This window comes from Salmo trutta, chromosome 12, assembly GCF_901001165.1.
Source record: "Salmo trutta chromosome 12, fSalTru1.1, whole genome shotgun sequence".
NCBI classification, from domain to species: domain Eukaryota; kingdom Metazoa; phylum Chordata; class Actinopteri; order Salmoniformes; family Salmonidae; genus Salmo; species Salmo trutta.
The window spans coordinates 18,625,575-18,653,212 of NC_042968.1; the positions used below are offsets into that span (position 1 = coordinate 18,625,575).

General features: G+C 48.6%; 1 protein-coding gene across 6 annotated transcripts in view; it reads right to left on the reverse strand.

Annotated features, from left to right (window-relative positions):
* Positions 1 to 27,638, reverse strand: part of zfhx3b (zinc finger homeobox 3b) — a 165,617-nt gene that overhangs the window by 85,447 nt on the left and 52,532 nt on the right. For 2 of the 6 annotated variants that reach the window (XM_029767429.1, XM_029767427.1), the window contains exons 2-5: positions 20,462 to 22,969; positions 19,603 to 20,191; positions 19,283 to 19,309; positions 13,538 to 14,040 (exon numbers count right to left, since the gene is read on the reverse strand). In XM_029767429.1, coding sequence (XP_029623289.1) covers positions 13,538 to 14,040; positions 19,283 to 19,309; positions 19,603 to 20,191; positions 20,462 to 22,933 — 3,591 coding nt within the window. In that variant the 5' untranslated portion in view covers positions 22,934 to 22,969. The remainder of the gene's footprint in view (positions 1 to 13,537; positions 14,041 to 19,282; positions 19,310 to 19,602; positions 20,192 to 20,461; positions 22,970 to 27,638) is intronic. The other 4 variants (XM_029767432.1, XM_029767430.1, XM_029767428.1 and 1 more) reach the window with 3 other exon arrangements.

The window sequence follows — 27,638 nt, forward strand, 5'->3', positions numbered from 1 at the left end:
ACCCTGCTCTCCCTCCCACAGAGGTCAACTAGTAGGCGTCCTCACGGCCCTCCCTGCATCTGCCAGCCTCTGCTGTTATTAATCTGGGAGAGGGCCGGGGTCAGCAGAGAGAGAGAGCGGTGCCTCTCCTCTCATACCCCCACACTCCCTCACTCCCAGGGGGGCCGAGTCAGGCCAGGAAAAGGGAGGTAAACACTGTCTGTAGGTATGGAATGTCTGCCCTACTCCACTCTGCTCCCTGGCCAGTGGGTCTAGGGGGTGTTGCTGTGTATGATACTGCAGATCTCAAGCTTTCTCTCTCTCTCTCTCTCTCTCTCTCTCTCTCTCTCTCTCTCTCTCTCTCTCTCTCTCTCTCTCTCTCTCTCTCTCTCTCTCTCTCTCTCTCTCTCTCTCTCTCTCTCTCTCTCTCTCTCTCTCTCTCTCTCTCTCTCTCTCTCTCTCCTTGGACCCATAAAGCTGTCCCACGACAGAGTTGACCCCACCCCCCTCCCCTTTCCTCCTACCCCTCCTCTCTCTTCTGGAGATGGCATGGCCTTTGTGTTGGCTGACCGGCTGGCTGGCTGAACCAGCCTGTGCAGCTGTCTACTCCCCTCTTCCATATGACACACTGACTCCTCTTGTTAAACTGCTGTATTACACGGCAGCATATCATTTACTGGCTACAGACATTTACAAAATATCAAACTTCCCACTGAACTCAGACAGAGTTTACAGGCTGAGTGCAGGAGAGTGCTAGCAATAGCACATTCCTATAGCCTTTTTGCAGTGTGAGCAGCTTACAGTTTAGCGCTGTGAGACCTAGAGTCATAGCAGGGGCAACACCAAGCTTTAAACTGCACGGGGCCACTCAATAGTCTTGCCAATATGGCGTGTGATATATGGCTTTGTCTTTAATAGGTATAAGCATGGTGTGTTGTAGGGCAGTGTCGTGAAAAGCCCTGGTTTTATATAACCGTTAGAGTTCACTTTGATCTTGTCTCTCGCTCCACTGTTTATAAATCAGCCACACAAATATTTATGAGCAGGACGAGGAAAATGGCTAGTCTGGTTTGTATCTCGCCCTCCCGCTTTCCCTCCCTCCCTCTCTCTCATTCTCTCTCTCCCTCTCCCTCCCAGGCTGATGTGTCGATGAGGCCACCACAGAGGCAGAGCGAGGGCATAGGCCCCGGGCCACATTCATCATGCCTGATGCCTGGCCTGGATTTGGCTATTGTGTGGCCAGAGGGAAGACCACTCAAATGGGAGCGAGAAAGAGATATGAGGAAATAAATAAGGAAGAACATTGCTTAGATATTCGGGCCACTTTGAAATCTTAAGAGTACTGAAGTAGGTAAGCAAAAATAACAATAACAGTGCAAAACACCGAATGAGTGCATTATGTGTGCTCCTATTAAAGATAGTGTGTGCATGCATCTGTCCCTAGTGCAGCTCCAGTTCATTTGTAGCATGGCTCAATACATTTATAAAGCCATGTTCAATATGCATTGCCTTTCTCTTGCTTTCAGCTCACCTATCAGTTGGTGCCTGCAGCACACACAATGGGACGGGCCCTGGGCTCCTGGATCCATAGACTTTAATTGCTCCCCCCAGCCCTGACCTCTGCTCCCGATCACTCCCTGATACACAGCATCTCTATTAAGCTGGGAAGTAGGTAAATATTCTTCTAATGACCCTTAGTCCTAACGACACCATTGGAAATGGAGGAAAAAATCAATCCCCCCCTTTTTTCCTCTTTTGTCCTTGGCTGACTATTAGTTTTCCCTTTTTATCTGATGTCGGGCTCCAAAAATGTTGAGGGAAACGGATGAGTGGTGGAGTGTCTGCGCTCACTTAGACATGGTGGCAGAGTTCCTTTGGGGGGATTTTTAGATAGAGAGATGGCAGGGTTGTGTTTTAAATTGAAAATATCTTAAGCAGTCGAGACTGTTCTTCAGACAACATAGACAACAGAGCCAAGGCAAAGAGACAACCTTCTTCTTACGTGGATCTTTAGATCATTCAAAAGGTAACGCTTAGACAGAGAACAAGAGAGAGGAGAGAGAGGCGGGGAAAGGAGTGCACTTTCCTCTGATGAGTAGCCTAACCTCCACATTTCAGACTGGTCTAACCAACCAGGCAGTATGAGGGAAGTTTGTTATGTGACTGAGTGTGGGTTTGTATACAGTAAGTGCTTATATGTGTGAGTCTGTGAGTGTGAGGGGGGTGGTGGGTGGTGAGTGGTGATAGTAGTGGTGGACTGGCTTGTCGATCGATACAGTGATTGGCAGTTAATGGCTTTTCCTGTTGTGCCTTCGTAACCCCGGCCTGAAGGCTGTTGCCTCTGATCAGAGATGGCAGATGGCGTTTGATTTTCGTATATAAACACCTGACTTTGCGGAGATGGCTTCATCATGTTTAATGATTTAAAAGTTAAGTTGAATACGGGGAATACTCTGTTGCTGGGGCTCTTCTTTGAAAGGCACTAAACGGCTCTCCAGATGTACGGGCAGGGCGGCTCTCACACCAAACTGCACGATTTACAGGTAGTAATCTACAGTAATCTATCCCTAGAACTTACTGGTATATCCTCCAAATGAACTTCAAAACGCAGACACGCCATATTTACATGGTCATTTACTCTACATGTGTAATATGCTGTGTATATAAGTGGCCTCTGAGGCCATGCAGCCTACAGTATATATAATATCAGCTAATGGTGTTACAGCCCACTCTACTAACACACATAAAATGACCAATCAAAGAATGCCAATGATCAAAGGTGATTCTAGAGGGATGTCACAAATTGTTCCAACCTGTTCTTTGTCAGTGAGTCCACCATGACAGAGCAAACTGAAAATGAGGCCAGAAATAGCCGGAAATTGAGGAAAATTGAATGATAAGCCCCATTTGGAGTGAAAGAGACGAGGTGTGTTAAAACTCACTCTCCAGCAGGAAATCACAGTACAAACAGCAGGCCCTGAGAACGATCAGGTTTTTGGAGGGTTGTTTCATGTACTGAGGGATTTGTAATAATTTGTCTCGTCACTCCTATAATCCCGATTTTATTCAATCTGATATTCTGTTTTGATCCCATAAACTCCCGTCATTCTAACATTTAATCTTTTCTAAAGTTCAAAGGTGCCTATGAAATGGAAGAACTGAGAAGAAACCCCATCAGATTAGTCTAAGAAGAATAAAAAGGGGCTACATTTATTTTTCATAAAGAAGGAAAAACATCTAATGTAGAGAGAGAGGTTCCTGTTCCCAGCCATTCAGGAACAAAGGCCGTTCCTGCAGGGACCATGGAGGCCAGTAACTGGATCCTGACATAAAGGAGGGGGATATTAGCTGGCAATATGGGGGGAATCATCTCCAACACAGACCGGTGCTCTCATAACTCATCTGTGAAATGATGTTGGGAAGAGTAGTCTGGAGACACAGGAGGTGCATCAGAAGAACAGTGGAGAGAACAAAAGCAGGGATTGTGTTCATGGAGATCTGGGCCCATTGGGACACGCCACTGCAGGAACTAATATACACTACTCTCCCGTGCAACATAAACAAATATTTAATAAAGCCTGGTTCATATAACTCATTAAACTAGACTCTCCGTTCGGTTGCTTAAATTAATATATTGATGATTTGAATAATAATTTGCAAACCAGATTTAGCAATCGACTCTCATGGCACGTAAACGTACTGGCTCCAAGAGACCCCGTTTATACAGTAGCACAGAGTCCTTATGGTTCTAATTACTCCAACAAGACCATTCCAACCGTACAAGCATAAATGAAGGACATTCCTAAGTAGTGACAGAGATAGGCCATCTGAAAGAAGGATCCACGTTTGAATCATTCAGCGGGCCCTAATTTTAGGTCTGGTGTTGATTGAATGTGGTGGCGTTATTAAGTGGGGTTTGTGGGCCTGGCGTGGTGACTGGCGAGGAAGGAGATGAGGAATAGTTCTCAGCGATTTGGAAGCAGTCCTGGGATCTGGGAGGGAGCTGAGAGGAGAGGAGCTGAGAGGCTGTGGTGAAGACTTCCTCTGCTGTCTGTATTTCTGATCTGTGCTCACAGGGAAAAGAGAGAGCAAGAGAGAGAGGCCCTCCAACAGGATAGCACAGCTCCGTAAATCACCCAGCGATTGAAAAGTGCTTTATAAAATACAAATGTGTGAAACCGCTTATTTTGAACAAAGGCCCAATCCCTCTCTATCGCACTTTCACCAGCTGTGACTAGTAAAAAAAAACTCACCTCAGAAAGTTTGACCCCTAAGTTTGCCACATAAACAAAAAAGGGTGAGGTGGGGGTGACTGGTGATGATGGCAAGAGGGTGGGGCTTATGGGGAGTGAGGGACAATCCTGTTTCTACACAGTGTTCTTTATTCCAGGCATCAGTTTGTTATGAGGGAATGTGAAGGCTATAAACTATCACTGTCCTTGAGAAGTTGAACAGCGTTCTTGTCCCTAACCCGTAACTCTGTGCATTTTCTCTCTCTCTCTCTCTCTCTCTCTCTCTCTCTCTCTCTCTCTCTCTCTCTCTCAATGAGTTAAAGTAGAGCACAGGTGGAAACAGAGACACCAGGAGGAAACGATAACATTTGTGAAAATTCACTGTATTCTAATTTAATCTTTTTATTTCCTCTACCTGTTTTCTGTCTGAGAAGGTCTCTGACTGGCCCCTGTGCTGCCCCCTCCCCTTCCCACCTCTGTCTCCTAAATCAATACCCAGTCATTTCCATATAGGAATTCAAACAGATTTTCTTTTTAAAAATCTCCTCTCTCTCTTTTATCCCTCCTTTTATACAACAATAAAGGGCATGATGAGAAAACAAGGTGCGAAATGATTTTTCCCAGAATGCCCCAATAAAAACCATATGACACCCTGGGCTGCACTGCTTAATTACAAAGGGATGAAATCTTTCGTCTACATCTGGAGAAAACATTGCCCCCATAACACTGATAGATTTACAGCTCCCAGTCCTAACGCTGGAGTCCAGAACACGGCAATTAGGCCAAACATACGCCACTTGGATGGACAGTCATCGCCATGGGGGAGGGTGGGGTTGGCTTTTTATCCCCACACTATGGAACTAAGGCCTTGAGGATCTCCAGGTTAGGAGTTCAAATCTCCCCAGCTATTGTGTTTGGGCTATGGGGTTGGCTCGGTGAGTTACCATCTTTAAAGAAAAAATATAGAGAATTGTTTAACGTTAGACTAGTTGTGAATATTAAAGGGACACTTTGGGATTTTGGCAATAAGCCTTTTATCTACCGCCCCAGAGTAAGATGAACTCATGGATAAAATGTTAACGTCTCTGCAGCCAGTATGAAGGAAGTTAGAGGTAGTTTCAAAAGCCAATACTAACTAGCGTTAGCGCAATGACTGGAAGTCTATGGTATATACTAGCATGCTAGCAGTTACCAAAGTCTATGGCATCTACTAGCATGCTAGCAGTTAAAATAGACTTCCAGTCATTGCACTAACGCTATTTAGCATTTGTATTAACACTTGTTAGCAACTTCCTTCAAACTGCATGTAAAATCCTGAAGCGTCCCTTTAATATAGCAAATAAAACGCATACCACCAGCATTAGACTTAACCCATCAAATACCCATTTAAACTCACTAGTGGGGCGTTACAAGGTAATGGGAGTGAAATTCAAACAGCTAGGTCCACATTTCCATTGCACTCCTGTTATTTATCTGTCCCCAGACTCTCCTCGGCAGCCCAAAATTAAACAGACAGGGATCCCTGTGTGCTCATCCTGATGACTGAGATCCCCCGTCCCTTCTCCCCCTCACCCCCCTGCCCGCCCCACAAACCCACTGAATAGAGAAGCGAGTGGAGCAGTTTTGTGGCCCTGACCACTCGCAGGCTGTTAATCTGGTCGCTAAGCCACTGATGTATTGATGGTGGTGAGCCAGTAAGCCAGCCTGCCTCTCTCTCCATCCCCTCAGCTTAGGAGCCACACAGATCCAGAGGAGCTCCGGTCCAGGCCTCATCAAGGCAGCGTTTACCTGCCCATCGACTGCACTTACTCTCCTGGTCGTCCTGGCTACGGACTGGCCACCCAGATGGCCCCAGGAGAGGCCACGATAGACAGAGAGACACCTGGCCTGTCATTTCACTGCACTTTGACTAGCAAATACGTGCAAAGTTAACACCAAATTATAGAGTCTGCTGATTAAATGTGGCTCTTATCTGGTCTATTTGAAGACAAGGAAGGGGATGCAATCTCCCTGTTATCTCTGGGATGTGGAATGGTGTGGGGGGAAGGGGGGGGCAGAGATAGGACTATGGCTGATATGTCTGTAATATCATCTTTACAAGATTGAGGCTGGCAGTGGCTGGGTAAAACACTGATTAGGTGATAGAGAGGGAGACCCTCTGGTCAGGCTCGGCACAGGAAGTTGATTCTGTAAGATGTAATTGTGCTCTCAATAAATCCTCCTCTCATCATGTTGAAAAGTACAGCTCTCAGTCTTACGGTTGGTCCATCATGACTAGGGGAGTAGAGAGAAAGTTAGATTTGTTTGCTCTATTTTTATGGTGAGACCCTGTGTTTATCCTATATAAGCTGTTTTATGAAACCCCGTTGAGTGAATAAATTAACCAGAGCATAAACAACAAACGTCTTGCCCCAAAGTGAAGAGCGCGCAACTATAAAGAGAGAGAAGACTAAGGGGAGAAGAGAGAGAGAGAGGAGGGTGGAGTATGAGGAGGGGTGGGGGTGTTGGGGGGGGGGTGCAGAAAGAGGATTTGGCTAGGGAGAATATTTAGTTTTCCAGCCTGGTTGGATTAAAAACATTTAACCTTAAGCAGAGGCCCATACAAGACCACCCACTGGCCTACAATCTGTATTGGTTTGTTTTGTGGGTGACGGGTACTTGCCTTGTTCATTCATTTTCAGGAGACAAAGAATGGAGAGGAATGGAAGGGGGGAGGAGAGAAAGAGGGAAAAAAAGGAAAAAGAATGAGAGAGGGAGAGTGAAAGAGAGAGGGATGTGGGTGTGTTGGTGTGTGATAGGGGTGTCAGTAAGTCCTGTTTGTAGGTGGAAGGGAGGGAGGAGGAGGTAGGGTTAGGCCTGTAGATCTAGGTTTGGGCTTGATACCCTCCCCAAGCCCAAATATTAAAAACGATGCTATTAAAAAAAGTGTGCAGCGCATCAACTCTTCATTTAACGGATTATAGTTTGAATCGGACAGCAGCCAATCAAATTGTGCCAGCTGAAAAAAGTTGTGTGTGGCAGTGCAGAGGAACGTCGGCAGGTAAATTCAGATGGAGCCCTTGGAAAGATGATACCCAAAATGATTCTTTTCGGATATAAAGACAACGCTGTATCAACAAAAAAGGGATTGCAACTTGCAAAACATGTGGGAAGAAAATTAGGAGGCGCAACAATTTACAACTTTGTTCGACATTTGAAGCTGCACAAAGAACGGTAAGTCGTGGCTAATATAGCCGACAGCTATATATTTTAATACTAGTGTATCATGTAGGCTAACGTAACGTTAAATCAATGAGCCTCCACACAGTCAGTCGGTGCGGGAACATGATCATTGTACCCAAGATTGAGCTACAACTGGCTAGGCAGTTGGTGGCCTAAATCCTGCCAATACGTTGTATTGTAATATGTATGTAATATACTAACTATTACTCTTGTTAAAAATATGAAATGGTATTACATTTGGTGAAGAGCACATTATGACTTGTTTAGGACTCGAAACTTAAAGTTTAGGACTTGAGACTTGACTTGATACTTGACGGTCTTGACTTGAAAGTTGACTCGAATTTGCCTGTCTTGACTTGGGACTTGGCTTGGGACTTGAGTGCTAAGACTTGTGACTTGTAAAACGATGACTTGGTTCCACCTCTGCCAAACATACCTCCTAAAACTCTACTAACTCCCCCTCTAGTATACACTGACAACACCAAACATACCTCCTAAAACTCTACTAACTCCCCCTCTAGTACACAATGACAACACCAAACATACCTCCTAAAACTCTACTAACTCCCCCTCTAGTATACACTGACAACACCAAACATACCTCCTAAAACTCTACTAACTCCCCCTCTAGTATATACTGACAACACCAAACATACCTCCTAAAACTCTACTAACTCCCCCTCTAGTATACACTGACAACACCAAACATACTACCTAAAACTGTACTAACTCCCCCTCTAGTATACACTGACAACACCAAACATACCTCCTAAAACTCTACTAACTCCCCCTCTAGTATATACTGACAACACCAAACATACCTCCTAAAACTCTACTAACTCCCCCTCTAGTATGCACTGACAACACCAAACATACCTCCTAAAACTCTACTAACTCCCCCTCTAGTATACACTGAGCACTGAGCTGCTCTAGTCCTCTCCCTGAGTCCTCCCCTAACCCTCCCCTTCAGCCACCAATCTGCCTTTTCTGCTGATCAGGCAACAGATAATAGGATCAACGGCTTCCTTGCACACCGGCAGGAGTGTGCTCAGTTGCTCTTGTCCGGATGCCCAAAGAAAAAAACTAAAGTCAAAACAAACAACCATTAACACAATAACCAAGGAACTCCAACTCCCAACTGAACCAGAAACATAACATCCCCCCCCCCCCCCTGCCCTCCCCCCTCTGGCCCTCCCTCTGTGGGCCTGCAGAGATATGACGCAGTGCTGGACACGTCCCTATCTCTAACCAGACACACAGTGAGGAGGAAGGGAGTACAGGCCAGGGCCCATTTAGCCATTCTATTAGTCAATCTAGGTAAACAGCTTGTGAAAAAGGCTCAAATAAAGCTGGGCCTACCCTGCTTGGGCGTCTCTCTCTCCCTCCCTCTCTCCCTCTGTGCTGGCCCTCGAAACACCCACAGAGGGGCAGATGCACTCCCAATCAGCAGCAGCAATGTAGCAGCTGGGCCACGGGTCAGCGTCTGGCCTTCTCCAAGGTGGGAGCTGGAGGACTTGTGAAATTCCAACACACTGCCAAACACTGAGTCCTGAACCCTCCCTCTCTGCTCTGATACCACACTCCTCACAGCCTGACTGACAGCCACTACAGCCAATCATAGACTGATCCTCTGAGCTCTATTCCTCAGAGAGAGCCCTGTGGTCCCACCCTCTGGAGTGATTGGGTCCTGTTTAGGCAATGCAGCCCAGAGTTCACCACCCTGCAGGCAGGCTATAGACAGAGGGAGGTGGGAGGGGGAAGGGGGTTCTGGATCATTGCTGTGTTGACTGAGGGAGTGTAAGGAGGCCCCACACACAATTTAAACACTTCCTCAGCTTTACATTACGCCGGCTACCACCCACTTGCACCGAGCTACACAATATCATATGACCTGCACTATGTACTAACGAATGTGATCTGTACAGCCGCGTGTAGCTATTCCCCCTAGCCTCTGTAAAGGTGATTGCTGTAAAGGGGGAGCATGTGTGTGTGTGTGTGTGTGTGTGTGTGTGTGTGTGTGTGTGTGTGTGTGTGTATATAGGGGAATGGGCTGTCTCCCAGGATGTGCAGCGAGCGCTTTATTAGAGCGGTAGTACCAGTAAATCCGAGCTCTTCCTGGAACCGCTGCAACCTTTCCCACTGAGCACTATTACTGAACAATCACAGGCCAGCCATGATAATTAGCAGAGTATCTCTAAACGAGCCTCTCTCCGTCTCCCTCTCCCTCTCTCTCGCTCTGTCTGTCTGTCTGTCTCTGTCTGTCTATCTCCCCGCTCCCCTCCTCTAACTGCTGTCTGGTGGTGGTGGTGAGTGTCTGTCTGTCTCCTGATGGGGCTAAGGTTGGGCTGATCGGCTGGCAGATGAAAGGGCCATGACGGATCGGATCCCAACAGCGATTAAATGCTCCCCCGTGACTTTAACTCCAAATTACTCTCTCCAATTTTATTTGATAATAAAAAACAATCCTTTCTGGAGTGAAACCATTACTTATTCGTTACGATGATGATGGTTTCCTCTCTCCTCTGATGGTCAGGAGGATTTGGAATCAATCCTGATAATTATGATCATTAATGGGGGAGGTCAGTGTGCAGTCTGGGGCAGAGGAGCAGAGTACTTGTGCTGAGTAGGATCCTCACTGAAACACCTTAATGCATTTCCATGTAGCAGCTAATCCCTTCATTTACATTACACACATTTTGCTCCTATTATGCTTTTCAGACATGTTCTTTCCTAACCGCTCAGTTATCCAGTTGGATCGCGCTGGAGGGGAAAATAAGGAGAGGAGAGGCGTCCAAGATACAGATGCTTTGCGCTGGTTAGTGGGCCGGGCTTGGGTCCCAGTCAGCACCGCGTTAGTCTTAGCAGCTAAGACTTGAGAACATGTGATCTGCTCTGAAGGCCTGTTTTCAGGGGTAAGGTAGGCAGTCGCCGTGCACAGTCTGTGTGTATATGGGAGAGTTTGTACAGTTGTGTGTGTGTGTGTCTATGAGAGAGTTTGTACAGTTGTGTGTGTTTCTATGGGAGAGTTTGTACAGTTGTGTGTTTAATAGAGCGGGGCCAGGACAGAGGGAGGGGTGTCGGGGCTTTCTTGGTTAAAGATTCCCCATGTGATAGTGACGGCACTTTCTTCCTCTCTTTCCGCAGCCAAACGGCATCTGGAGTGGATTTTGTGCGAGCAGACACCGAGGAACATGATTACATTCAGCTAACTGCGCTCTAAACTGATTATGCATGTGCCAAGCTAATGGACTACATTTGCAAGAGGAAAAATAACATCCAATCAATCTCAATTACCGCAGATCGCACCGGCCCCCGAGACAAGGAAGGTAGCCAGCTAGCCCTCCATGCTCCTCCCCTTTCCCCAAACTCCTGCCTGGAAGCAGAGGCCTGGCCAGCCCAGGCTCCACCCATCCTGTGTGAGCAGGAGCAGAGTGAGGCAGAGTACAGCAGCTCAGGCCTGGAACTGGGAGAAAAGCACCTGAGGCCTGCTGGGAATGTTTAATAAACCTGTGTGAGTCTCTGTCAGAAATGTTTGGAGGGATGTATTACTACTACCGTAAGGTAACTGTGAATAACTGTAAATCAGGTGTAGAAGTTGGATTTCTCCAGGCCAGAGTGTCTCTAGGGAGAGTGGGGGAGCTGAAGCTTCCAATAAAATAGAGCTTATCTTTGGGGTGACCTGCATATTGTAGTGTAGGGCCATCTGCTTGCGCTTATGGGTGACCATCACGACATCACTACCGCCACTACAAAGCCGACAGTGAGTGGGGAGACGTGAAGGGAAGGTGAAAGTTCAGAGGGGTGTGTCAGGGGTGTGTCAACTGCAGGCAAAGTGAGGCTCCAGATTGAGTGTCTCCAAACCCAGCACATGGGAGTCAGGAAGAGGCTGCAGCATCACCCCCACTGCGTGGTGGTCCGTGCGGTGAGGACGCCTCGCTCCAGTTTTCCATGGGCTTTCGGAACATTCCAATACGTGGGGTGGTGGGGGGGGGGGTATTTTTAGAAAGCCCTAATATGGGCCACATACCACAGACTCTCAAATTATCCCATCCAGCTTAGCCCTCAGTTTAAACCTTCCTTTTTAATTCCAGTAATTACAGGCTCCAATTTATACGGAGCCGTGGACACAAAGGGCCTGTTTAATGCAAACCAGTTTGATTTGGGTGAAGTGTCCCAAGGATCTCCCACATCTTACAGTCTGTTTATGCTGACTTGAAGATTTATTTTCTCCCCAAAAAGGTAAAAAAATGCTGCTATTCGCATCACATTTCTTTTGGGAAGAAGAAATTATTTCCCTTTTTTTCCTTTCTTCATCCTTGCATAATCTGCCAGGCTGAGCCGAAGGCTGAGACTGTTGCTGAGCTCAAGGGCCTGCTGTGCTGTGGGGTTCTGCCTGGCTGGTTGTCATTCCCTCTACTCTACAAGGACTGGAACTCCAACACGTCACAAAGGCTGTGACATTGTCAAGTGGGGAGCCAACCCGTGCTGCAGTGAGCTAGGCCTCAGAACCATTTACTTATCATCCACTAATCACATTTGTGGGTCGTGAAACGCAGTAATAATAAGTTGTGAACATCCTTTTTCGCCACTACACATGTCTGGAGTGATGGGAGCTGCCTGCTTAGTGAGGGCCAGCAGGGCTCTGTGTTCCGGGGTGAGAGCTCAGGTCATTCCTGGGCAGATACTTCCCTTTCTCTGGAGATCAATTGGCTTTAAGAAGTATGGAGCCATCTTAAGAGGCTTAAGTGGTGGAAAACGATCATGCTAGGATGTGTTGTACATATTTAATCCTCCCCAGTCGTATTACCACATACAGTATGTCAACTTTCTACAGTAAAGCACCATTTTGGCACATGATAAAGTGGAAGGCAGACAGACAATGTAATATAAACTCGTCACTCTCCTTCCAGACAAAACATTATTTTCCACCTTAGGTGTGAGTTGGATATGCAGGATGTCAAGGCCCATCTATTTCGGTCAAGTGTGAGACAGTGGCACTGGCATGTGGGCAGAGTGCCCCGTCTGTCTCAGTGGCACAGAGAACACCCAGGGTTACCCCAGCCCTGCCCAGTGAGGATGAACCTGGCCTGGGGCACTAGGAGGCCCCTCTCAGCCTCTCAGCCTCCACAGGCCAGGCCCAACGTGTCCTACAGATTGTGTTACATATTTTAATCAGTGTGGTATTTGTAAATATCCTGGCTACGTGTCTGGGCATGAGTGGTGGAGACACTGCTCTAGTCCTGCTCCACTATAACCCTGCTCTCTGTCTCTCTCCAGGTGATTAAAAACACAATAATGTCTCCTCATTTTCCCCCCTCCTATATTACACTATTTGCCAAGAGCAGTTATACTGCAAAAAGACTAAATAAGAGGTAGAAAACCAATAGAATATATTGTTTGTTTTGCCCATTTACTTTCCAATAGCCTAACACTTGAGAATGGAGCAGAGTCTTTGTGTAAATAAAGGCACAGTGTGTTTGGGGACAGAGCAGTGTGATGAGCTACAGTTGTGTGGGTGTGTGAATGCGTGGGTGAACGGTATGCGTTTGTTTACGTCTTAGTGTGTGTGTGTGATTGTGTTAGCCGTCTATGTAGCCATGCCAGGTTGGGTTAAACACAGAGTAGCCCTAGCCTAGCCGCAGACACACAGGATAGGTGCCTAAGTGGAATCAGGCCTGTTAGATTTATGGCCATTTGTTCAGAGAGTGTTCATCCATTGGCTATTATGGAATGATTAGAGGAGAAGGTGAAGCTCCAAGTCCAGCGAAAATCAATACGGCTGTCGAGAACGATTCTGCCTTTCCTGCTCCGAGGAGTATTAACACCAAACCTCTGTCTCCTCACACTTCTTCATCCCTCTCCTAGTGATTTCACCCCTTATCCTCCATACCCGGATCCACCTGCTAGGTTCTAGCCCGCCCACTCCTCTGTATGGGCCCTGTGAACAGAAGGGTTAGACAACAGGGCCATCATTCATGACTGGTGGAAGAGGCTAGCAGCGGAGCAGAATCCAGGGACCTGCAGTGGAGTACCGTGGAGGAATGTAACGTTAGGAAGGAAGAAGAGAAGAGGGAGGAACGGTGGAAGGGGAGAACGGCACGTACCTTGTACAGCTTGAGGCTGGCCTCGTGGCGGGAGTTGATGGTATGCATGCGTAGCTTCTCCAGGCTGTTAGTGTAGTAGTCGCAGGCGTTGCACTTCAGGTGCACCGGGTTGCCGATGGCCACGCACTTTAGGCGCCACTCGTTGCCCTTGCCCCCCTCCTTGATGTGGGCCACCAGCTGGTACTTCTGCACATGCTTGTCGGTCTTGCAGTGCAGCTGGAAGTTGGCCTTCAGCTGTGTGGTGTAACGGCACAGCTTGCACTGGTGCGAGTCGCCCACCACGGCGCGCCACTCCTCCTCGGGCAGGCTGCGCTCGGCACCCATGTGCATGCCCAGCACGTCCAGGTTGTCGGTGGTGAAGCGGTTGCACACGGCACACTGGAACAGCTTGAGGGAGGGGTCACTGGTCTGCGACAAGCTCTCCCCCAGGGTCATCAGCTCCTCAGACACCAACTGACCACCAACGCCACCCAGCCGCATGTCCATGGGGATCTCCCCACCTACTGAGCACCAGGGACGGAAAGAGAGAGAGGAGGGAAGAGAGAGAGAAATTGTGTGTTTGAGAGAGAGAGAGAGAGAGAGAGAGAGAAAGTGCTTAGTTGGTTACATGCACACGGTCAGTTGGTTATTTTCAAATTTCACAAGCTCTGAATTCTAAGTACAGCTTTCAGGGATTATTCCTATCTAGCCATCAATCTATTTCACTTTGTGTTACATGTACTTTTCTGGACATCAGGAGTTATTTAGAGTTTCTTAGAGGGGATGGAGGCATGGGGTTTTCCAAAGGGGCTCTCAGTTCTTAGAGTTTCTTAGAGGGGATGGAGGCATGGGGTTTTCCAAAGGGGCTCTCAGTTCTTTGAGCCTCCCTCAGCATGGAAAATGTCCTAGGAAAAGTGAAAGGTGTACGGTTCAACTTTCAACAAAGAGCCATGTTTGTCTCTGCAGTCAAAGTGGATTTGCTCTCTAGTTCCAATACCCCTCTGAGGATAATGTGCATGTGTGTATTTATGTACCTAATTTGATTAAATCAAGATTATCCTTCCTTTGAGCCAAGAGAAAGAAAGTCTGGACTTTTTCTTCGGGTGCAGAAACGTTGCACCGCCAGAGTAAGGATTTACACGTAGTCCTGTTTGGACTGGTGTACTTTCACGGCCCGGCACTAAATCAACTCCAGAGGCCGTGAGCTCCGCAGAAAAAGAAAGTTATTCTATCATTACAAGAGAACTAAAGAGTTCCCAAGCATACATTACTGTAAATCAAATCCAGTGCCCTTGTTCACAGAATAATAATACAAAAAATCCACTTTTCTCTTTGGATTCTCCTGCCTCTTTCGACTCAGCATAGCTGCTAAATCGATACAGACACCTACCAGATTAATCCTACTCGGTACTGAGCGAAGAGGGGGAAGTAAAAAAACAACGCACGCATCCAGATCCAACAACAGAAACAACCATATCTACAGTCTGAAGAGGAGGGGAAAAAACTAAAGGCGGTAAAAATGAGGTAAGAGTGGCTGGGGAGTTTTTGCTCGCTGATCTTTAATCTATCACTGCCCAGACTGAGCGCACTGGCTGACCCCGCCTGGCTTTACACTAAATTAATTCCAGCAGCCTCTTTTTATTTATTGCTGCAGTATGCAGCCTGCTCTCTGACTTTTCTCCATTACCTGAGTTTTTATAGCCGGGAAAGGGAGACCTCTGTGAAGCCCTCTGAAATCACTCACAGATCCACCTCTCCAGCCAGGGCCCCCCTTCTCTCTCTCTCTCTCTCTCTCTCTCTCTCTCTCTCTCTCTCTCTCTCCTCACTAGTTACTACCCCTATCTCTATCTCTTCCTCTCCATTCCTCATCTTTATTCTCTCATTCCTGTGTGGCTCTCACACTCTTTTCCACTGTAGACTCCATGCTCCAACACAGACACAGTGATTACCTTTGCCTTCACGGCTGTGTGAGAAAAGGTTCAGTCTGCGGTCCCTACATGTGTTTTAGATGTAAGCAGGCCTCTGTTAAATATAACCTAGAATATTTTGACTGAGACGCTGTCAGTCCGTATCAATGTTTAGGGAAAGGGAGGCAGGACGCTGTGGAAATATTTTCACTTTCAAATAACATTAAAAGGCTTGAGATAAACACACATCATTGGGAAATCTTGGAAACTCTATTCTTTGACATTAGCAGAGTCCAAGTCCATGCTGTAAATATATTAACGTGTCTCTACAGGGCTTGGTGGAACTTCCAAAAGATTAGTGGTGGACCAGCTTTGCTGGATTTTCAGAGAGCTCTACCTAGATGCTGCAGCATTCAGGCAATATATTGGACAACAAAGTAGAGCACACAATAGCTAAGGCCCTCCCCCCCCCCCTCTCTGTATCTGCAGCAGCTCAGTCCTGGGGATAAGGATTACCAAGAGGGTGAGATCATGTGAGGTCAGGATTTGTCATCTCCCTCTCTGTCTAACAATATCCTCAAAAGTCAGAAATACACAGTGGAAAAGAGGACTAAAGGGAGGGAGGTACAGACGGATACTATCTGTCCTTGAGCTGCACAGGCATAGTTATGATGGCAGAGTAGTGTGTGTGTGATGGAGTGTATCGGTGTGTACAGTCAATCAAAATGTGTGTGTCTCGGGATGACACTGTGGTCGTTTTAGGGCTGAGAGTAATGCCTCGTCATTGCCTCCCTGTAACATGCTTATTAAACGTTCCCTCACAGGAAAATGAACCAGATGGCAAGAGAGGGGATGAAAACATTTGTCACAGCAATCAATTCTTGTTCGTGTCTTTGAACCGGCGACAGTTGGAGACAAGTCTGTACAAACTGTGGGGTTGTAACTGGCACGCCAAACACTCAGCTATGCCGCTGAATTACCCATACTGGGCCCTCTACTCCTCCCTTCTTTGACCAAGATAAAATTTATAGCTGCAATTACAACGTTGGGGGAAAAAAGAGAGCTCCAGTGGCGGAGTTCAGTGGCAGTTTGGAAATAATGACATGAAAACGCTGATGTTCAGAGGCATGGAGGACATGGGCAAACAAGAGGAAGGCTCACTGAGCTGCTCTCTCTTCCTCTCTCTCTCTCTCTCTCCCTCGCACCGCCTATTGTGAGGAAAACAAGGTATCACAGGGGGACTTTCCCAGCAGTGTGACCCAGATAGAGTGACATAGACTGGAAATGTAAACTAAACTCTTACGTGTGTTATGAAGTGAAGTGTGGATGTGTGAGTTTGGGGGGCATATTTGAGGCTATATAGGAGCTTTCAGAGAAGTTCTACCTACACCACTTAATAACTGATGGAGACAAAAAAGCTCCCAGAACTCTAATGACTGGGTCGTTTTTTAACCAGGGTCAGCTTTCTCTAAAATCAACACAAAAAGTCCCTAACTGAAGCTCCACCGATAGCTTCACTAGCCGTGGGTCTAAAGGTCCACTCTTCTCAGCCGAGCCGGAGTGAAACACTATCCTAATACCAAGGCCCCCATCTGGAGAGGATCCCCTCTTTTACTGGGAAGATATCGATTCAGCTCCAACTAGACAGAACATGGCATGGAAGTCATGGTGCATGGCACATTGGTGAGAGAATGTTAACAACTAACAAGTCGTGTTGTACACTAAGTCAGAAAGGGACTGTTGTTAGGTCCACCCTCTAGTTAGGTCCACCCTCTAGTTAGGTCCACCCTCTAGTTAGGTCCACCCTCTAGTTAGGTCCACCCTCTAGTTAGGTCCACCCTCTAGTTAGGTCCACCCACACGTTAGGTCCACCCTCTAGTTAGGTCCACCCTCTAGTTAGGTCCACCCTCTAGTTAGGTCCACCCTCTAGTTAGGTCCACCCTCTAGTTAGGTCCACCCACACGTTAGGTCCACCCTCTAGTTAGGTCCACCCTCTAGTTAGGTCCACCCTCTAGTTAGGTCCACCCTCTAGTTAGGTCCACCCTCTAGTTAGGTCCACCCTCTAGTTAGGTCCACCATAGTTAGGTCCACCCTCTAGTTAGGTCCACCCTCTAGTTAGGTCCACCCTCTAGTTAGGTCCACCCCTCTCGTTAGTACACCCTTCCGTTAGGTCCACCCACACGTTAGGTCCACCCTCTAGTTAGGTCCACCCACTATCGTTAGGTCCACCTCTAGTTAGTCCACCCTCTAGTTAGGTCCACCTCTAGTTAGGTCACACCATCTAGTTAGGTCCAACCCTCTAGTTAGGTCCACCCATCTAGTTAGGTCTCACCTCTAGTTAGGTCCACCCCTCTAGTTAGGTCCACCCTCTATTAGGTCCACCCTATAGTTAGGTCACCCTCTAGTTAGGTCCCCACCTCTAGTTAGGTCCACCCTCTCAGTTAGGTCCACCCCCACGTTAGGTCCACCCTCTAGTTAGGTCCACCCTCTAGTTAGGTCCACCCTCTAGTTAGGTCCACCCTCTAGTTAGGTCCACCCTCTAGTTAGGTCCACCCTCTAGTTAGGTCCACCCTCTAGTTAGGTCCACCCACACGTTAGGTCCACCCTCTAGTTAGGTCCACCCACACGTTAGGTCCACCCTCTAGTTAGGTCCACCCTCTAGTTAGGTCCACCCTCTAGTTAGGTCCACCCTCTAGTTAGGTCCACCCTCTAGTTAGGTCCACCCTCTAGTTAGGTCCACCCTCTAGTTAGGTCCACCCTCTAGTTAGGTCCACCCTCTAGTTAGGTCCACCCTCTAGTTAGGTCCACCCTCTAGTTAGGTCCACCCTCTAGTTAGGTCCACCCTCTAGTTAGGTCCACCCTCTAGTTAGGTCCACCCTCTAGTTAGGTCCACCTCTAGTTAGGTCCACCCTCTAGTTAGGTCCACCCTCTAGTTAGGTCCACCCTCTAGTTTAGGTCCACCCTCTAGTTAGGTCCACCCTCTACGTTAGGTCCACCCTCTAGTTAGGTCCACCCTCTAGTTAGGTCCACCCTCTTAGTTAGGTCCACCCTCTAGTTAGGTCCACCCTCTAGTTAGGTCCACCCTCTAGTTAGGTCCACCCTCTAGTAGGTCCACCTCTAGTTAGGTCCACCCTCTAGTTAGGTCCACCCTCTAGTTAGGTCCACCCTCTAGTTAGGTCCACCCTCTAGTTAGGTCCACCCTCTAGTTAGGTCCACCCACACGTTAGGTCCACCCTCTAGTTAGGTCCACCCTCTAGTTAGGTCCACCCTCTAGTTAGGTCCACCCTCTAGTTAGGTCCACCCTCTAGTTAGGTCCACCCTCTAGTTAGGTCCACCCTCTAGTTTAGGTCCAACCTCTAGTTAGGTCCACCCTCTAGTTAGGTCCACCCTCTAGTTAGGTCCACCCTCTAGTTAGGTCCACCCTCTAGTTAGGTCCACCCTCTAGTTAGGTCCACCCTCTAGTTAGGTCCACCCTCTAGTTAGGTCCACCCTCTAGTTAGGTCCACCCTCTAGAAATCTCGTGTTTTATACATTGCCGTTGTTTCACCTCCCCTCTTTTATCTAAATGGGGCTCTTTGCTTGGAAAAAGTGCGAATGATGTTAAGTTCAGTAGGGCAGGTGTACCTTCGGGCAACAGAAACGGAAAGAAAGAGACCGCTGCCAACATGAAAGATAGGATTGTGTGTATAGAGTGTGTGTGAGAGTGAGGGAGGGAGGGCTATGTGTTCCCTGGTTAACCCTTTGCCTGCATGTTGGTTCAGAGAAATGGCTGCTCGGCTGTTTCTCATGGGGATTTTTTTATATTCTATATTCATCACTAAAACTATAAATCATTGAATGTAAATATAAAATGACTTACCATTCATGCATTCATTTACTGGCCACGCTACACACATTCAGTAAATAAATTAACACAATTAGCCTATGTCTAAATGGGTTAAAAAGTGAAGCATTTAAAAAAAAATCAAAGCTGAATCTTCCATTTAGTCACATACTGTTTATAACTGTGTTTCATGTTTAAAAATAAACAGCTGGCAGCAGTGAGAGCGATCCCACCCCTTGTGAACTCGTACTGAACTGCAGTCTGCCTTCTCTGTGGTGACCTGAGGCAGTACTGAGGGAAGAGCCAGAATGGCTCCCACTGTTCCACTGTTGCAGAGGCGGACTGAGGGAGCTCACCTAGTTGGGGGGCCAAGGCGGCCATGTTGGGGTCCAGGTGGAAGCCTCCCAGCAGGAACTGGGCCTCAGCTCCACCCGGGTCCATCTTGAGCCCTGGGGGCAGGCTCATGTTCTGGGTCAGGTAGTACTGGTAGAGCTCGGCCTCGGAGGGAGAGGGCATGGCCCCCAGGCCCAGTCGACCATGCTGCATCTGGGTCACATTCTGCTGCAGCAGCATCATGTTGTGCATGTGCTTCTCGCTGGTCATGTGGATGCGCAGGTTCCGCGCCACGTTGGTCTCGTAGTCGCACACCTCACAGCGCCACGTGGGCTTGCTTTTTGGCTTGGTGGGCGAGGGGGAACCGCAGGGCCCCGCCATGTGGGCGGAGGACTGGGTGGGGTGGTGGTGGTGTGGCGGGTGGTGGGTGCTGGCCTGGGTCACAGAGGGCACGGTCACCACTCCGACCCCTCCAGGGTGCTGGCCAAACACCTGCTGCTCGGCTGAGGGGATGGAGCCTCCGTTCTGCAGGGTCTGCATGTTGTTCAGATGCTTGTCCGACTGCATGTGGATGCTCAGGTTGCCCTTGGTGGTGGTCGAGTAGTTACACACCTAGAAAATAGAGAGGACGTTCATTTTTGCTCATGTTGTAAAGTGGAAATCTTTGTTGCCTCTAACTTATAGTCCATGAAATATAAATCATATCATGACATGTTGATTGATATGTCATATCAGTCAACATGTCAACATATCAACATATTTCACATTGTGCTAAAGTTCTATTCAAAGTCCTACCACCTGTCAGTATACTAGTCATTAGGCTGAGGTCAGTACTTCAACTGACTAGGTTGGATCTTCAACTGACTAGGTTGAAGTACTGACCTCGCAGCGGAAGGGCTTGTATCCGCAGGTGTAGCTCTCTCCTCGGGCCAGACGCGGGTGGCTCTGGCCACTGCTGCAGTACACACAGGAGCCACCGGAGTCTGGGTGCTTCTCCTTCATATGGGCCTCCAGGGTCTGCTGGTACTTGTAATGCCAGTTGCACTTGGGACACTTGAGTGTCTTGCATGAGTTGCGCGAGTGCATCATGGTCATGTGTCCGCCCAGGGACCGCGAGGAGCCCAGGACGGTGTCGCATTTGGGGCATTCCACCCCACTTCCTCCAGGCCCATGGTTCTGAGGGCACTCACCGCCACCGCCCATTTCACAGGACCCCCCTGGGTGGGGGTGTGGGTGAGAGTGGGAGTGGGCTGAGGGGTGGAGGTGGTGGTGGTGATGGTGCAGGTGGTGATGGTGCAGAAGGGCTCCGCTGTCCTCCTCTCCCTCTGCCGGGCAATCATTTGGTTCAGGAGCTGTGGCACTATCTCGATTGGCACTTTCGTCGGCGGCGGCGGCGTTGGAGGCCAGAGGTGAGGAGGTGCCCGCGGCGACGTCCTCGCTCCCTCTGTTGGCTGCAGCCGCCATCGCCATGGGGACAGTGGGCCCCTGGCAGTTAAAGCTCAGAGGGAGCTCCGAGGTCCTCCCCCCACCGTCTGCCGCCGAGCCCTCTTCCCTGACAGAGGAAGAAGAAGTGGAAGCTGGGGCTTTGCTGTTGAGGGTGGGGCTGGCTGCAGATGGGCAGGCAGTAGGCTGGAGAGCGCTACTAGGTATTAGTAAAGGAGATTTGGAAATGCTTTGGTTTGAGACAGCCGGTTTCCCCACTTCGCCACCACCACTGCTACTGTTACCAACACAGGCCAGCGGAGTTCCTTCTTCCTCCACCTCAGCTTCCTCTTCCTCTAATAACAGTTCCTCCTCTTCCTCCGAGCCCCCCTCCTGGCTAGCCAAGCCTTCTCGCCCCTCCTTGTCCCCACGCTCCCGCCTGCGGATCCCCTCTTTCCCAGCAGGCCCCTCTGTTCTCCCTCCCTGCTTGGGCAGGGTGTTGGAGTCTTTGGCAGGGCCTGGGGTTGAGGTAAGAGCAGGTGCTTTGGGGTTGCCCAACCCCCCCAGAGAGAGGAGGGAGCCTTGCTGCTGCTGGAGGCCAGAGGAATCAGAGTCTTTGTTCAGGAGGGCCTCGCTGCCCCCACTGCTGCTCCCTGCCTCCAGGTGGACCCCACTGAATGTGCCGTAGAAGCTCTGGCCAGAGTTCATGGGGACCATGGTGGGGGGCGCCGGCATAGGAGAGCTCTTGTTTTTTGGTTCCAGGAAGCTGATGAGGGGCTCTTTGTCCTTCCCGATGCCCTGGATGATGGCAGACGCCTTATTGTCCCCCAGCAGCCGCCTCTCGTCCTCACACAGGGTCATGCGGTGGTCGTGGACGGCATGAGTGGCGAAAGACCGCGGGTAGCCGAAGGACAGTTTGCAGAGAAAACACATGAGGATGGGCTTTCCCTTGCCATAGAGGGCCAGCCCATCAAATTTGGAGAAATCCACGTTGTTGGGAACATCTTTGGATACGCAGGACTTCTTGGCAGACCCGTCGCTGTTCAGGTAATCCTTGTTGCTTTTGTGCCGCACATCGAAGACGCGGAAACTGTGCAGGACAGGACTGAGGCCTGCCAGGGTGGAGGTATTGGGGAAACCTTGGTCTGAGGAACCAAACCACTTCCCGAACGACGAGGCTATGTGGAACGTGTTGATGATCTGAGGGTACACCGAGGATGAGGTCCCAGCAGGTTCCCCCGGCTTCCCCGCCACGGGGAGAGAGTTTGTGGGGAGCAGGCCGGGCACAGCACCCCCTCCACTTTGGATCAGCTGGCTGAGACTCTCAACAATGTAGGCCGAGCCGTCCGGCTGGTAGACTATCTCTCCAGCCAGGTTCTCCACATCACTGCTCTCCTCTTCTTCCTCCTCCTCCTCTCCTTCCTCACTCCCGCTCTCTGCCACACCCCTTCGTCGGTTGGGCTGCTGGCGTAGCAGCGTAGGCATGCCCCCTCCTCCAGGAGCTATGGGTACTCCGGGGAAGGGCTGCAGACTTGGGAAACAGCTGTCGATCTCCATCTCATCCAAGTCCTCCAATTCTTCTTCCTCTCCGCAGCTCACTCCCTCCTGCTCCTCGTTGAGCTCCTCGTTGAGCTCCTCGTTGAGCTCCTCTCTTCTGGGGTGCAGCTGGCCTGAGGCGGAGCTGTCGCTGTGGGCCAGGGGTGGGGTCCGGGTGGGATGCTGCTGCTGCTGTGGCTCTCTCACAGAGGGGTAGGGTGCAGAGAGAGACAGGGGCTCCAGGGAAGAGGGCTGGCTGCTGGGAGGGACCTGCGAGTTAGAGTGATCGTTCCAGGTCTGCAGAGGGTAATGCTGCTGCTGCTGTTGCTGGGAGGTGGTGGAGGAGCCGAGCCCATCGTCTGTCCCAGAAACCACGGGAGACTCACAGCTGTCCATGCTGATGCCTACATGAGGTGTTCATCGCATCCAGGCCTGAAGACACAGAGAGAGAAGAGAGAGAGAGAGAGAGAGATTGGTAAGAGACTCTAATGGTAATGAATATATGAAAGGACCATGGTTATCAACAAGGACACAGTCTCTCTTCCTAAACTTGTATAAACTCCTTTCATAAACATAACCCATAGCATTGTTCTCATCCTAAGTACTTCCATATTTTCCCCTCCCCTAATGCACTCTTCCCGTAAGGTGGGATAAAAAGCACCTTCATCAAAGGAACATCTATCTATAGAACCCAGGCGAGAAGAACACATTTAATGTATAGTGCATCGGGTGAGAGCCAAAAGTGTGAGATCTAATTAGGTAAATGACAGAGGGCTCATTATGTTAGATTAGGTACTTAAACACAATACCTGAGACGAGCACTAATAAGTCGTCCCACGATTCATCTTCCTGCCATATCAGGAAGTTACCATCTTTTATCTTCACCTTCCAAACAACACCCCTAATCTTACATTCTCAAAATCCTACATCCGTTTTTAATTAACTTCCAGTCAGAAAGAGGGAGAAACAGGCCTAACTTAATGGATAAAATAGATTCATTGTGCGATAATTAGACACAGAGAAAGCACCCATCAGGACATGATACATTTACATAACTAGAGAAGAAGTGAAGGGTACTGCTGATAACTTTACAGCCATTTTACAGCCCTCTCCCTTCCTACTGAAATAAGAGAAATCATGCATAGAAAAACACATCACCCACTCCTCTCTCGTTGAGTGCACACAACGCAGTATGCAACGCAGGTAATTACTTGTATCCTCGCATGCACACTCTCTCAAAGAGGAGGAGAGGAAAAAAGGCTATGTTTTCAGTAAAGCCCAAAATACACCAGCTGGGTTGGGACTAAAATGCAGCTGTGTTTAGATCTGGCATCCACCTCCTCGGTCAGCCTGGTTTCAAACACTCCAGCCATCCTCTGCCTCTGAAAGAATAAATGGGAGCTGTGCTTTCAGGAGCTGGCCATGCCCTGAGCACCAGTGGCCCAGCAATACACAGGCCACAATTTAGAGTGGCGAGGAGATAAAATGATAGCGCGAGATACTGCTGAGCTAATAATTGTATTAAAGGGATGCAGGCAGCATTGATTAAAGGGGGGCGACCGGGCTGAAACCAATAACTCTGGCCTGCCCTTTAACCCAGCCAGTACTGAATATTACATGAGCAAAGTTTCCCGGCACCATGCTCAGCCCAGCCGCCATGTCCCGGCTGATTAGCACATTCGCTGCCGCCACTTGATTTATTTACTTATTTACTTAGGGATGCAAATTCTAGCTGTGATCAGACCGTGTGTCTCTACCCCACCCCCTACCATATTAACTAGAGAGGGCCGGCCCACACTGCAGAGATTGAAAATGTCTGCCTCGCTCTTTATTAATGTCTGATAGAAAATACCCCCCACTCTATATGCACTTATGCTACTCAAACAACGGGCCGAGTCTTTTAGCATGCACCTTCGCATTTTGACTGGATTTGCTAATTATGACCGTCTGCCTTGACTGGAGGAGTGAATTCTAATCAGGTGTAATTAATGCACATGATTGGTTTGATAAGAAACCTCATATTGTATGTTTAACTGCATTATCTGAGTGTAATGAAGGCAAGGCGGGTGTAGTAGTTGCAGGATCTTCCACTGAAAACAGTGAAGGTAGGCAACCATTTTGTGTCAGCCCATGTCCACCTGCTTTCATTGTTTGTACTCCACACAGACAGAGCCACACTGATGACCTCTGTTGCTTTGCATTCAGAATGAAAGATAGTAGGCTTATTAAGAGGATTACTTGATCCAGACAGACATGATTTGTAGCTGGCTGCCATATTGAGAGGGGATAGTAACCTGGTCAGTCTGCATTTACTATCTGCTCCATTACTAAGAGAACTCTAGGCGCTCTGCAGACATTTCAACAAAATGGACTGAGGTAGAGGAAACCACAGTGAATTCATTGTTTTCTCTCCAAAAAATCCATGCCTTACAGACAAATAATGTAACTCATTCATTCATTAAACAAAGGATACCTGGATCATATTTTGCAGCTAACCACAAAAAAAGGAACAAACTTTCCTGTGGGTGATTTGTCTAATGAGAAGACGTAGCAAACAGATGAGCACCCATCCTGTCTGAACATGGATCTCCTTCACACCTTTTCCTGTAATCTGTTGTTCCATCAGCCCCTCCTCCAGATTCCACTGCCTGTCCTGACCATGCCCCGAACACTGTGCCCACATCACTACCTGCTACATGGGGCGTCTAGCTAGCCCACAGAGGGGTGGGGTGGAAAAACACACAGCACACCAGCCTAAACTACTACTTTACATCCCTCATTCACTACATTTCTCCAGTCCTGTCCAGTATCCCTCCATGGCTCTCAGAGTCTAAACAGCATGTAGCATGTAGCATGCTAGCATGTAGCTACTGTATAACTGTATGTGTGTGCACTATGCATCTATTAGCATCACGCCCTTGTAATGTGTCTAAAGCAATTAGAGTGGGAGAGGAGAGGAGGATGACCCCTGGCCAGTGATGGAGGCTGAGCCGTGGCCTGAGCCAGCTCAGCGTGTCCACTGCTTACTAGAAAACAGAATTGCTCTTTAAAATCAAGATGGTCTAATTCAATAACCTGTGGTGGTTACTGATGTGCAATGGGATTGTCTGGAGTCGGAGAGTCACAGATGGGCTGGCTGATACAAAGCTATCTCCCTGTTTGTCTTTAGGAGGTCTGCTCGCTAAGCGACACCTGTTTAGAGCAGGAAAAGCTTGAATCTTTCAAAGGCACTAAATGAGGGAGATGGACTGACGGACAGGAGCGCTGGAAGGGCAAAGAGGGAAGTATGGGGCAAAGTGTCTCTGTGCTATAATAAACACATATTAAAAGGATGAATCATGCCAGTAAAGGTAGTACTGCCTACAGTATGTTAACATTAATGCCCAAGGTTAGGTACTGTACTATGCAAATGACTTGGACTTTTCCTTTGCTTATTGGTATCTGAGCTGCTGCTAAAGGAAAACAACAGGATTCCTGCCATGGCCTGTGCTTTCCAACCCTGCCCTTGTGTTCTCTCCCCCCCTCTCTCGCTCTCTCTCCCTCCTTCCCCGGGCCCACTGGGCTGAGAGACAAACAATAAGCAGCCAAAACAAGCCTCAACTCACAATAAGAGATAATCAGAGGGAAGAAAAGCATGGATTCCTGGACTCTGGGAGAAAGGGAGGGAAGTTGCATGCCCATACACACTACACAGGGCCTGGCCATAGGGGGCAGTCCTCCCACCCATCCTCACACCTCTTCTACAGAAGTCAAATGCCAGACCCTCTTTCTCCTGTCTCTGACTTAGAGGCATAAAACACATTATGTTCTCCTCCCCCACCTTAACAGAGCAGATAAGGTTGAGCCTATTGAAAGGGCCCAGGTCCTAATGAACCCTGTCAGAGAGTGGATCTGGTTGTCATTTTGCAGGGATGGAAAATGAGATAAGTTTTTATTTATGGGCCCTTTCATTATGTGGGATTTACCGGCCAAGCCAGAGAGGAATTAAAGGCTAAGGATCCATCTGATTATAAGCATGCACAATCACCTGCCTGGGGGCCAGGCCTCCAGAGAACCAGGGAGAACCAGGGTCTCCTGGGGAATTAACTCTGGCCCAGCCCCAGCCCCAGCTGAGAACACCCCCATCGGGCTTGGACTTGAACCCCACCTTACCCCCCTCCATCTACACCTAGTCCACAGCCTTTCTAGCTGAGGGGAGATCATTCACCCCATTCACCCCCCAAAAAGCCACTAGACCCCCCCCCCCCCTCCCCATCTCCCATTGTCCTTCAGGAGGGCTGTCTGTGTTTGAGTCTGAGCCATCTCACAGAGCCTCGGCCTGGCCAGCCACCGCAGGGTATGGGTGCTTATTGGAAAATCAATGGTGTAAATGCTAAGCAAGTTACAGGAAAATGTGGGAAGGAAGGCTTCTTATTGATAAATCAAGGAGGGCCTTTGATGTTGCACAGGGGACGTGCTTATCGATGGGGGAACCATTGTAGTCCTCAGGCAGAATGAACAGGGGCTCTTCTCCAAGGCTTGCCCCAATTAAACAATGAAATGTATGCATACATCTCACTCTTTACCTTAAGTCCATGGTAATGCCCAACATAAGGCCCCTGTATTACCCTTATCCTAAGCCTTAGATGGTGGGATCTTCCTAAGGGACTGCATTGAGGCACAGGCTGCTTCTCTCCTTCTCGCCGCCTCGGCTTTACACCGGCTGTCCCTATCACCCCCAGACCAATTTCCTCTACTATATACAGTACTAACATCTAGGCCAATTAGTTTTTACACAATTAACAAAATATGTTACAGTGCTAATTAAGTATGATTCCTAACACAGTACATCAAAGTGTTTCAAATCAGGCCAGTGTTATTCTTTTCTCTGTGTACTGTAAACTTCCTCCCTCTCCTCCTCCCTCTCCTCCTCCCTCTCCTCCTCCCTCTCCTCCTCCTCCCTGTGAGTGTATAATACAGACACAAGGATACTCCAGTGCTGCTCCTACTTCAGGAGGCAAAAAGTCACCTCAGGTCGATGGCACTCAGTCTGTAAACAGGGCTTCCCGTAAAATCAATGATCTTCAGTTGGAGCTATCAGTCTGTGGAACAGAAATAGCCG